The sequence below is a fragment of the Tyto alba genome, unplaced genomic scaffold, assembly GCF_018691265.1.
Source record: "Tyto alba isolate M040663 unplaced genomic scaffold, T.alba_DEE_v4.0 Super-Scaffold_16, whole genome shotgun sequence".
Lineage (NCBI taxonomy): Eukaryota > Metazoa > Chordata > Aves > Strigiformes > Tytonidae > Tyto > Tyto alba.
The window spans coordinates 926,498-939,995 of NW_024881278.1; the positions used below are offsets into that span (position 1 = coordinate 926,498).

The following is a 13,498-nucleotide window of genomic DNA, read 5'->3' on the forward strand; positions in this document are numbered from 1 at the left end:
TGATAATAAATTACGTTATGACAGTCTTGTTAAGGCTCTACTTCTGGAAGGTCTCTTTCTACAAAATAGGAGAGCAAATTTTACAATATACCAAAGGATGCCCCTGTAAAACTCTGTTCTTGAAACTTGCCAAGAACAATCTCTGATGGATAAGTGAGAAAGCTGGGTTGTTAACATCCGATCCAAATTTAATAATCTGTAGAAAAGGTATGCACTGAGAGTGTGTGGCTTTAATTAACTGCAAATAATCCCCCAAGGCAAATATTTAATTACCTGCACAGCTTCTTACTTCTTTCGTGGCATGACAATAAGTTTATAAATCCAAGTTTGAAAGTAGAATATCTCACAGATGTACACTTTGCTAAAATTTGCCCTTGCTGCACTTTTTTTTCACCCTACTGTGGATTTAAAACGTTTACTCACTGCTATCAGCTGGACCTCTGCGCTGGCCTTTCATAGTAGGATGCCACATTGTGCTACGAGTTACAGGGGATTACCCTATCAGCCCGAATCAGAGCAAAAATAAATTACAATTTCATCAAATTCCAAGTTTAATCAAAAGCAAGTTGAAGGACCTCTTGGTACAAATGGGAATGGCACTGAAAATCTGTAGGGAATTTTTCAAGCAAACTTTTAGACCCTTTGATTTGAAATTCTGACTTTGCTGAAGTTTCTGACAAAGCTTTCAGGATATCAAATGAGCCAAGATTTTGTATCATCTGTAGCCCCATGCCCTAAATTAATATAATCTTTTTCTGTATGATTTTTGTTGCATGTTTGCAAAAGGAACTGTACTGACAAAGCTGGAATCACAAGTCCTCTGCCTTAAGTAGCCCTTCAAACAGTCAAAAGTGATGACAAAGAGTGATATTACCTGTGACAGGCGGTAGGGATGCGTGCAGCTCTGTCCTGCCTGACCCTTAGAGCTATCTTATCCTACACCTACTGCACAGTACTTCATACTCTCAGTCCTGCGCCTTTAATCTCAGTTCACAGGTGCCACCTTTTCTCCTAGAATGAGGAATGACTCCAATTTCATGCAAAAATCAATCCCCAGCATCAGAGGAACAATTACGCGCTTTGGTCAATAATAACAAATGGAGTTTAAGGAGCCTTGTGCTCGGCTGATGTATGTGCCCCATTACTCTGCTGCTTGTCGCGGAGCGTTGCGTAGCTTATAGCAAACAACAGTTATCACACAGCATGGGGGGCTGTCGCTGCTTCCACCTTTTGGCACAGCTGGCAGTCTGACCCTGCAGCTGCGCTGAGCGTCAGCATGAGGCACCGCAGCCAGAAGACCACCTATGCTATTTGGCACATCTTCACACATTCCTATAGCTGGCTCTGCAAAGTTTATTCTCACGGGATTGTAATTTTGTGTTAAACTTTCATTTTTATCGTAAACAGTGTGCTAATTGTTCCAGGGTTCAAGAATGTAATTTAATTGCCCAGAATTCCAAATTATCCCAGGCAATATACAATGATAATTTTGCAAAAGTTATTTTTTGTAAAGTGTGTTTGCAAAAAGAGCAGAACATGGACAGGAGTTACTGCCTAGCTGTAAGAGTCCACTGCTCTTATTTCAGCAGTAGAAATAAGTCTTTGTATTAGTATGCAGATTCTGAGTTTCAAAATCTTTAAGGTCAAGACCATGTCAAAGATTTCTTCTTTTTAAATGCAAATATTAGATCAAATATTCAAGCCAAAAGGTCCAAAGACAGATTTACTTTTAGGATTAGCAAGAATAAAATAAAGCAAAGGAATAAACCCAGATTTATGAAGAAAATCTGAGCCAAGCAAGAGTAAAAGTGTAAGACCAAATGCAGCAGTCAATAAAAGCTGTTCCCAGATTGGATATAAGGCAAGAGTGGCACCTCCATTTCAGCTGGCAAGCAGCAGTGGGAATCCCACAAATGCTGATGATATACTACTTTCTGCATGCAAATTTTCAGTAGGGTATTGATATTCCTTGGGCTCAGCTGGTCCTCTGTGCTCACTTAGCCCTTTAGAGCCCTGTGCAACTGGGCATAAGGCAGTATCATAGTCCTAAATGATTACAGGGTCTACAAAAGCTCTGGCCATCCCTAAAGCCTTTGTTCATTGCTAATTGGCTAGGGAACTAACTCTGATTTTTTAAACGGCATAAAGCAGTGTTAGCCTTCCCCTAACACAGCTACTTATCTGTTAAGTTGTACCAGAGATTCCAAGTCAGGATATTATTTCACAGCACAGTATGCTCAGTTTTTTAATAACGCATGCTGGGCACTATTTACCTTGGGTAACCACAAATTGGGACAGCAAAGGTTAACAATCCTGCAGGCAGGACTGAAAATAATCAGTGTTTCTGATACTACACTGGAGCACAGCTCCTAATGTCATCATTGATCAAACATGAATGAACCAAACATGACATTTAATGACATAAATGAACCAAAGATAGGCCACTTTCATCTACTGCACATCAAGCACTGAAGTGCTCACTGAAGTCTGAGCAACCCTTAGTTCCTTCAAATCTGCTTTTACTTGGTGGCTGCAGTGACAGTGTCCATGGCAGAAGCACGTGGCTCTGCAACCCACTGTTGTATTGAAACAACTCTCATGAGGCTGCATGGTTGAATGCACCTGTGAATTTGCCCCAACCTTTAACAACCCGTGAAGAAAATATTTGCACTTTAAGCCGATCAGAATACTCCCCAAGTACATTCACTGTTCCAATATATCAACTGTATGTTGAATTCAGCTCCAAGAAAACCATGTAGCTTGCAATAAATTATCAATCCTATCCTTCCTGCCAATAATCAGACACTATTTTGTCTAAACGCTACATAAATCCCCATGCTTTTTCATGCCATTCATGGTTTGGGTTTTTTTGAGTGTATAAAGCAACGCTGCTCAAATAAAATTTTGCAAATGCTAAGGAAGAGTAGAAATGGTAAGATCTGAATGTTAAGTGGTTTTAATGATCTTTTAAAATTCACTTCCCAAGCTACTCTCTGTATGGCTTATTTACTGAGTTGTTTCTAATATGCAACACACCTGGGTCCTGCACACAGCATAGATAAATCACCATGTTTTAGGGAGCTGTAAGAAGATTAAAGAGGGAAAAAGCTGGTCATTATGAAAGAAACAGGTTCAGTGCATTTTATTTTTTAGGCATGATACTGTGAAAAATGACTGGAATATTTCCAGAGTGAAAGAAATCAAGCAGGCGTCTAAAATTACAGGTAATGGTGTGCATGGAGGCTGCCACATGATTAGGGTATTCTTTTGCCTCATAAACTGAGGAAAATGTGTTAAAATGAAGTACTATAAAACGGTGATTTATGAGAAGTTAGGGAGATATTCTTGAGCTTTGACTTTAAAATGTTATTTTTATATCCACCAAGATTACATTTTAATCTATCTTTATGACAGATTAGATTTATTGGAGCCCAAGTTTATACGGCTTGGTGAAACAGACCTTTTTAGGTGCAACAACCTGTAGAGATATTTTTGCAAGCGTTCGGGTGATAGACCAGGCAGTTCATCTCCACAGGTGCGGTCCACCAAGGAATGCTCCCACCTACTCGTGCTCCACGCTGACAGACCAGCATTCCTCTGACCTCACCTTCTGTCCCCAAGAGAAATTTCAGGCGCAGCTGGTACGATAACCATGGGCATCCTGCTGCTGCTGCCAGGGGCAGGGCGTGTTGAACAGGGCACTGGGAAAGGAAAGAGTAGAGAAATACCTGGCTGCCTCAGTTAGACCTTTCCCAGGAGAAAATGCCATGCAGCTGGAGGTACGGGTTGAGGGGGACAGATGCAAGGAGTAGGTGCTCACATCAGGCTGATGGGAGCGCAGCTGAATGGCTCCAGGTCGGCTAATCTTTAAAAATAAGTAGGATCTAGATAAAGCAGCTAAATAGATTAGTGTTGGCTGCTGGGGCTGCCTGTACCGGTGAAGGGTAAAGCAGAAATACCTCTTGAGTAGTTTATGGGCTGGACCCTGACTGGATGCACAATGCTACAGATAGGTCAGATTAAAAGGAAAAGTAAATAGCCTGCATTATATGCAGCTCAAAGTGACCATTATGGAGGGTGTTAGGAGAATAGGTGCTTGGTTGGATGGTGATGGTTATGTAGGTGGTTTAGAAAAAAAACAAACCACAGCATTTATCTTGTGTTAGCCAATTTGCTTTCATAGAAATCCTTCTAACCAAGGGAGAGAAAAATGTTATCACTGTAGCTGGCATGCAGAGCCACAGCTACGGTTGGGGGTGTTGAAACTCTTCCATTAGAAAGGTTCTTTTTCAGTTACCTATAATTGAAATTTTTCAGGCTGAAATTTTCCAGGTCTAATCATAGCCCAAGGGTGAAGTAAAAACATTTCATTGGTAGCTGCTGTGCGCTCAGCACTTCTGAAAACCAGGTCATTCATTTAGATGTCTTAATATATACTTAAGAGCTGATTTTAAACACCTCCTTTTGAACATATTGGCCTTTCAGTCAATCTTTTCACCCACTTATCAATGTCTAATTTATGTCGATTTGCACAGCTCCCCTGCATTTGAAATGCTCCAACTTTCAGCTTATCCTTTCTCAATCATTTACATCTTTAGGACATCGAGATTTTTCCATGGTGAGAACTACAGCTGGCCAAACAGGAATTTTGTATCCATTATGATTTACAGGCAGGATATTTAAAGTCTTCTGGGTTGTACAAAGTGAGATTTTAGGCCTAGCCCCTAGCCAAGGCATATACCTACTTCTGCTTCTGACCACATAAGTCCCCTGGCTGACTGAATCTGACTCCATTTTAGAGAATGTAGAAAATAGTGGCTTGCTTTAAATGGCACTCCCACAGGAGCACAAAATTTGGTGAACACCTGGAAATAATTAATCGCTACTTTATTTTTAAAATTAATTAGCATATGATTTAATTTAGTTGACCTTCAAATGAAAATTCAGTTCTTATTAAGTGCTAATGAATTAAAATCAGCGTATTGTGCACAGAAACTTTGCCATGATTGCATAATGGGGAGTTCATTCTTCACCTGTACTAAAACCAGTTCCTTTTTTCATTTTTCTACCAGAAAGCCCTATCAATAAATCGGGTTAAATAGCAATTGGTAGGGCAGGTAACTGAGATGAAGATGCAGAACACTCTCTCTTGCACACATACTCTTTTTAAAAAAGTATGCACACGTACTCTTTTTTTTAAAAAAAAAAAAAAAAATCAATCACAGGTTCAAACCAATCCACACCAATATACAAAACAGTCCATTTAAAATGAGTTTGTAGTCCCAGCACAATCTTGGATGGACAGGCACACTAGACTGAGTGCAGCCCGTCTGATATGTGTTTTATCTTCTGCATAAACATTAATGACTTTAATCACTTTGTTCTGCTCTTACACTTCATAAAGAGAAGCATCTCTAACTTGAAATATGCTGTGTATAAAGGATCTACTTCCATATGCACAGTAATGAAGCGCTACGAAGGTGCTGCCTAGAGATGTCAGCTCTCCCCCAAGAACTAATAGTTATGCATGCAAGTTTTCAAGGGTAAAATTGCAACATTTCTTTGCAGCATTTCCAGACAGTGGAAATAGAAACTTGGCACAGACTGGAATAAGACAATACCTCCACAGCATAACATCAAACATCTTGATATTCTTGGAATATGACTCTTCTGCCTTTTTTTTTTTTTTTTTTTTTTTTTTTTCCTGAGGACAGACAGAGCAGTCAAAAAATTCAGTCTGCTCAAAGGTGACATGCAAACTGGGCTCATGTGGACCTTTTTTTCTGGACAGTGTCTCTTCTATTGTGAATAACAGAAGAGATACTTTCACATTAATATGAGATTTATAATCTCACAGTAGGCTTTAATTTTAATTGGAGCCCCTCAAAACATGATTCTTGCACTGTTCCATGCACTCATCACGTAACATCCCCTTTCATGTTCCCTTCCTTTCCCTTTTCCTTTAAAAAACCTGATAAAGATGACTCAGGTAAGACAAAAATACTAGAACTTCATGGTAGCAGAGACACATGTGCTGTTTTCAATATCACCATGTTTTTGATCAATAAATAACTATTTCAATGTGCTTTCTATAGTCTAATCCCAGAAATATGAGAAAAAATCAGCAGAAAAACTACTAGTCAACTCTAATTGGAGTCAAAATACTTGTTTTGGTGCACTTACCAGAACTTACTTTTGAAAGACTGTTGTAATTCCATAGTAGGCTTGGAAATCTCCTATTCCGAGTGGTTTAAACTATGCTTTTTGGGAATATGTAGCCTAGACTTATTTGCCACAAATCTCCTTTCACAGTAATTAGGTAGAAGGACTGGAAAACCACAACTTCTTTAAATGCTTTACATCCAATTCATTTAGTTGAAGATAAACTACAGAAATGGGTATGTTCCAGAACCTGGCAGATTTTAGCTGTGTTAACTCAGTGGGCAAACAATTTGAAGGGTGAAATTTATTTCAGGAACAGCAGGTATTTTCAGAAATGCCAGGATTTTGTAAAAGTGCCATTTCCCAAGCGGTAGCTAGTTTTTTGTACCCATAGCGTTCATTTTAAAACAACTCAAAATCTAAAATCTGTAAAGTTGAAAGTCTACTAATGGTAATAAGGATTAAACCCATGGCCTGGTGGATGCATTGGCATTGTCATTCAAAATTTCAGGCTATATTTAAGAAAGTAGCAGGCAAATCCCCATACATGTTATTTTCCCCACCATTCTCTTTTTCTACTTGTACGACTTTACAAACAAAATATGTGGAGGAGAGTCAGTCTCGTTCCTTTTTCCCTACCAGACTGCTTTCCATCTTACTTTTGAGGAGAGGTAAGACATCCAAGAGAAACTACCCTTTGGATTTCTCAGGGTACTATCTCTTTTGTCAAGCTCTCAAGAGAAGAAGGAAAATACTATACTCTTAGCATATTTTATAGGAAAATTGAGACCTAGAGCACCAAGATAGTTACTCTCCTGAGAAGAGACAACTAATACAATGCATCAAAAAACTGGAGCTGTTACACATTGAGACGGTCACTGAAAAGCATATCAGAAGACACTGGCTTCATAGTCAGGAAGAAGTACTCAAAGCCATATTAAAATGTTGGGATCTTCAGTAAGTCTGCAGACAGCAAAAAAAAAAAAAAAAAAATCCAAACTGCTCACTGTGACCCTCGCATTACAAAACATGAAAACTACATCTGATGGGGGATCTTATAGATACAGGATACGTAAACAGGTCAAATGTCAGCAAAAAAAGAGAAATTAATGACAGGAAATCACCAACTATGCTGGGGCTGAATCTATCACTATTTCTGCCTGCCACTAGCCTTGCCACGACTTTAATCTGTGAAGATATCAAAAGGAAAAGCCAGTGCTCCAGCAAAGGTTTGTGTTTTTTTTTTTTTTCCCTGCAGGATCAATCAATCAGTTAAGAAAGCACTTAAATCAACCTGCACAAGGCTTTGAACTCATAATCAGGTAAGTATGTGGGCTCTCTAACATGTGTCTTTGGAACAAAAGGGCAAGATCTCATACCCCATCACACTTATCTAGAAAAATGAGAAGAGAGTCAAGCAGTGATGCTGAATTAAACATTAAATCTTTTAAAATAAATAAGGTAATGGATGTTAATAATTATGTTATCTCAGTAAAATGCATTAAAATTTTCAATTAGTCTTTCTTGAAGGCTGTACTGATGGACTGTATTTATTATAGATAGCATAACTCCTGTTTTGAATTACCAGTAGCGAACATTTTATAAATCACTCAGGCTTTTTCCTGACGTACCCCCACAAAAATGCCAAAAACCATAGACTGGCACAAGCAATTAATAGTGTGATATCATAAGAGTATCAAAAACAGTACGTCTGCGCACTGGTTCCTATCTGTAAACCCACAACTCCACAGGAAAAATCTCAGCTTGAAACATTTAAATTAGATCATCTCTCTTTCTTGTTTCCTAAACTCCCTGTCATTTGGCCCCGTGACACTTTTAAATATTTATCACAAACTAAATGATCTGAGTGCCCAGCACAGTCTGCACAAGATAAACATTACTTTCTCCCTCTCAATTATGACTTCATCTCCTGTCTCCTCTTGATGTGTTTATAGCTATTGTGTTTTTCTTTTTCCCCATCAGGAGAGCACCGAATAGGGAGCTAATATTGCCGAGATAGATGTGCATGCTTAACTTTACGCCTGTGAATTGCCCCAGTGAGCCCAAGCTTTGGGTTTATTTCTGATATGTCATGTATGTCTTTTTAGCATTACCTCTATAACAAGGGGATTTAGGAATTCACAGCATCTCTCCTACAAGCACAACAGCTGGTGCCAAATACTTCATTACAAAGACTTTTGTAAATGAAAATCCAAGCATTTACCTATTTCTATATTGTTCTACTGTGATTTTTGCAATTTCCAGACAGAGGAAAATAAGGCCTTACACAATGTCCTCTTGGGACTGGATATTTTGAAACAATTTACAATCTGTACCTTTATCTTCACGCAGCTCTGTTTCTTCTGATGATAGGCTGGCTACAGTTGCAGGTTTCATCTCATCTATAAGAACCAAGGAAATGAAAGAGAAGTTATTCATTAGATAGCAAACCGATGAACCACTTTGCTGAAAAAGGTGTTACACCTTACTGAGACCTGATTTTGATTTACTGGGCTTCTATCCATTCACATTGCATTCACCAGCCATTACTGGGTCTGATTTCCTTCCCTAAGCCAGGGGTGAATTTATATTACAATACCACGAGATCAAGTCTATATTTCAATTTCTCACAATACAGAGAGAGGAACAGCTATCAGTTTCATGGGTAGGCCGGTGTTGCTATTTGCTTCGAGATTCTTTTTTTCATTTAATCCATCTATTTTCGGAAAAAATATTTAAGCCATTCTTAACTTTAATCATGTCCATGAATCCCATTGGAATCAAAATGATTACATGCAAATGCTTTCCTGAAAATAGAAGCTTTCGTGAATCAGGCCTGAAATTTAGCAAGTCCCTGAATATCTGCAGCTTGGAGTCCTTTAATGATAAATCATGCAGGTAAAACTATTGCAGATAAAACCAGTACCTGAATTTAACATAGTTTTTTAATTTTCACTGTTGTTTTTTCTTGGTAGTTTTTATAGTTCTAAAACCTTTATAAGACTTTGTTTTCCTTTCTAGCCTTTCATTCCTTTCAAAAGACTTGACTCTGATGATTCTGACAATTTTTTTTCCCTAATATAGTCATTGAGTATTTTTAAGTAGCTTGAAACAAAAGCTCTGAACCACCTGCCATTTTGTTTTTCCACATGTTAACTGTGAAGTTCACTGATGATAGACTGGAGGCCAGGATTTAAAAAAAACATACAGTAATAGCTGAAAAATTTCAGGCCAGTCTTTGTACACTATAAACTGGCTTTTTCACTACTGTATGATAAAAATATATAAATCACTATGCAATAGACTGGGTAAGAATACAGTGCCTTTTTTTTCTCCTACACTTTTTCTCACAGTGATGAAGTATATGATTTGTGATTTGTCACACTCAGATGAAGGTTATGCCTTTTGGTTTAGAAAATACAAATAAGAACTTAAACATTTGATGGGATTGCTCCTTACGGTGATCATTCAGAGGGATTAGAAATGTTTTAGGCATACAACTGTGTATCTTAGAAAATCAGGCCATTTCCTACTGACAAGTAAAGACTCAGAAGCAGCAGTCGAAAAGTTCCTCATGATGTTTTGTCTCCCCAATGAGTAGAGTGGAAAGCAGCAGCAACCCATTAGCTGAATATAACTAACTCAAGGTAATTGTACACTTCTCTATTCTTATCACTATGTGAACCAGTAGGGATAGAAGTTAAGCCAAATAATTTTTTCCTGTAACCCTATGTGCCTGTGGCCGAGGAGGTGATTCATGGGCTATGTGTAGGGACAATGCTATCTTTAGGCATGTACCTAAAACATGTTCCTAAAGTATGATATTTTCTGGATCTGTGACCTAAAATGTCTGGATCTTTTCTTTGACGTTTTTCATGAGAGTAGCAAAACACGACTACCAATATGAGATAGACGTACAACATGGCTCCGATAAACCAGCTCTGACAGCTTGTAACATAACAAGTCATAATGACGGTTTTGGGAAAAACACAGTGCATTTAAGACACCTCCAGTAGCAAAGCAATAATTTAGAAAAGTACATATTCCTTAATTCTCTTGGGAAAAATGAAACGTATCTCATTCAATTGAACTGTTTTGCAAATCAAAATACCAGAGTGTCCTGGGTTTGAGTGAGCAGTGGGGTTTTTTGGTATCAGGGGAGGGGGCTATAGGGGCGGCCCCCTCCGAGAAGCTTCTCGAAGCTCCCCCAGCTCCAAGTCAGCTCCACCTCTGCACCAAAACTGAGCCCATCAGCTGCGCCTCTGCCAGAACGTATTTAAGAAGGGACGTGGTGAGGAGCAGTGGGACTGGTGAGGAGGAGTTGCTGCAGCTCATGAACACCAAGGTCAGTGGAGGAACGGAGGAAGAAAGGAGGGGGGAGGTGTGCCGGAGCAGAGACCCCCCTGTATCCTGTGGGGAGACGGCAGGGCGGCCCCCCCTGCCACCCATGGAGATCTACGGTGGAGCAGACACTGATTTATGGCCTGTGTTTCATTTTGCATGGATGATCAAGGTGACTGTGTCTGGAGAAGGTCGGGGTCTTGTGGGAAAAGGCAGCCCCGCTGCTGTAATTCAGTGCTGGGAGGATTGCAGCATGCGGGGGAGTCCCACGCCGGAGCAGCTCGGGAAGGGCTGCAGCCGTGGAAGGGAATCCAGTTGGAGAAAGTTGGTGTCCCACGCTGGAGCAGTGTAAGGAAACGCTGCTGCCCGTGGGAGGGACTCACGTCAGAGAAAGTTTGTGGAGGACTGTCTCCTGTGAGAGGGGGACCACGATGGAGCAGGAGGAACAAGTTCCAGAAGCTCCCCCCACCGCAGAGGGTGGAAGCAGCAGCACTGACTGCACCCCCCATTCCCTGCCCCTGCGCCGCTGGGGGAGGAGGTAGAGATATCGGGAGCAGAGCTGAGCCCGGGAAGAAGGGAGGGGTGGGGGGAAGGTGTTCTCAAGATGTGGCAGTGCTTCTCACTGTCCTACTCTGTTAAGTGTTGTTGTTAGTGTCTGTAATAAATGTATGTTCTTTTTTAATTCCCCTAACAAGTCTGCCTTTTGCTCATGACCATAATGGGTGATCTGCCCCTCCCGGTCCTATCTCAAATCCCCAACCTGGCTCATTTGTCCCTGCTCCTTGCTGGAAGAGAAGGGGGAGAGAGTGGCTACATGGTGTTTGGCTGCTGACCAGTATCAAACCACGACAAAGAGAAATGTGCACCCCATCAGAATGAATACAACTGACAAGTACAGTGGGCTGCATTTGGCACCTGTGGACAAAAGTATAATCGGGTTGAGCGGGAACCTCTGCAGTGTGAGCTAGGAGCCTCTAGCAGTACTAGCTCTTAGGTGAGCTAGCAGCCAAGTACTTGGTACAGTTAAAAGCTCAAAATTGCTTGGGCAAAGGTATCCCTGGGCCTAGTCAGAGATTCAAAACAGAATCTAGATTCACACAGAGCACCTCATGCCTCCCTTCTCTCTGGTCCCCTTTGCCTGTTTAAAATATGACTAGCATAAAAGTGAAAAACCCGGGAAAGGAAACTTGGTTGTCCTCGAGCACATATAAAATACCACTTCATACTTATCCTGGGGAGGAAAAGGGCCCTAGGTCTGAAGTTCACTGAGGTCCAGTCTTTTTTATTCTGTAATACTGTGTGCCTATGGCTTCCCCTCCCACTGCTTGCCCCACACGAGGACATAAAGAGGGGATAAAAAAGACATGAAACATAGATGGACTTCAAGCACTTGCCGACAGTGTCAGCTGTTAACACCTTCTTGCAGAAGACTGACCTGGGGAGCGCAAGGGGAAATGCTGCACTTCCACATAAACAGTGCCCAATGCATTGGACAAAAAGAAGGACCCTCATTAAATTAATTCCTCATCTGGAAACAGTCACGATGCAGTAAGCAAACCAGATAAGTCAAGACTCTAGGCCTTCTAAAATATTTTTGTTGCATTTACTGGCTGGCCTTCTTCAGCTCAATCTTCAACATACTGAAAACAATCTTCAATTCTGATTAAAAAAAAAAAAAAAAACAAACCAAAGAGAAGTTCTGAAGAAAACTGTTTCATGCTCTCTGAATTAAGCATGTGTAAGCAACACCCTGAAATACAGTGAGTAAAACCCCAATCAAACAAGAAAATCATTGTGCTACAAGTAATACTACACTAAAAGAAATCCTTAAGAAATAAGGGGATTTACAGACATTTTGATTGTCACTCGAGCTCTTTTGATAACGAACTAATTGCAGTTGTCTTTTGCAGTGAACAGAGTTCGGTAGGATGAAAGATACAATCATAAACAGAAAAAAATAATAGAAAATCTACTGTGAACAGTGACATATTTTAACATATTGAACTCACTATAATTTGTAAGCATACCATCTGCAGAACCCACTGCTTGTGAACTCTGACATCGATTCACAGTATATGCAATATCATTCTGTATGGATTTAAATCTTCATAACCCCTGAGACTTGTGTAGACAATTTATTAAAACTTGAAAATACCCTTTCAAACCTTCAGAAGTATAGTTTTCATCAAAGGAAGCTTCCTTCTTCCTTCTTCAAATTTCCTTTTCCCCCATTTCTATTCTCTGCAGAGGGCTACTCTGTTGTAGACAGATGAAAAATTATTTCTTTCTAGTTAGAGGATTAGCTAGAGGTAGTCCACCTTAAAGGGAGAATGTAGAGCTGGTAAGCCAAAGAGGGAAGTCTGCATTCCTGCACTGCAATACATTCATTCATAATGAATGGAGGTGCAGTCTCGAATGGGAGAATTGCTCAAGACCTGAGCTAATCTGGTTAAAATGTACAAACATTCTCCGTCAATAGCACTGACTAAGGTTATTGTTCACCAAGGTGGATAAAACCTAAGAAAGTCCTTTAAGGAACTTGGTACAAACCTGTTTCTTGGCTCTGGGCCTCCGTTTCTTCGGCATTTTGCTTCTCCTCTGTGCTGTTACCGCCTATTGAGGAAAACACGTAAAAATTATTTATGATATATCTTTTTATTGGTAACAGCAGCAGCAATATTAATTGTAACCAACTCAGCGCAAAATGCTAATTTACAGCAAGGTGCCATGATAAAAGGGGAGAGATACAAAGGTAAACTGAAAAAACCTGCAAACATAACCAGTTACATTTAAAACAGTCACATTTTCACATCTAAGGATGAGGAAGGGAGGTTAAAGATTTTATCTCAGTAGGCACACCAAATAAAGGTATGTTTCCCTAAACATTGTCTGCAATGGATGAAATTGTTGCTTGATCTTATTCTATGTATTTTATAAAGATTTTTTCCTAGGATTATTTTCCTCCAGAAATGTTTCCATAAGATCCTTGGTGTGA

The 13,498-nt window shown here is 40.0% G+C and overlaps 1 protein-coding gene across 2 annotated transcripts in view; it reads right to left on the bottom strand.

Moving 5' to 3' along the window:
- Positions 1-13,498, bottom strand: part of MACROD2 (mono-ADP ribosylhydrolase 2) — a 902,990-nt gene that overhangs the window by 43,917 nt on the left and 845,575 nt on the right. For both annotated transcript variants that reach the window (XM_032994762.2, XM_032994761.2), the window contains exons 12-13: positions 13,054-13,116; positions 8,499-8,564 (exon numbers count right to left, since the gene is read on the bottom strand). In XM_032994762.2, coding sequence (XP_032850653.2) covers positions 8,499-8,564; positions 13,054-13,116 — 129 coding nt within the window. The remainder of the gene's footprint in view (positions 1-8,498; positions 8,565-13,053; positions 13,117-13,498) is intronic.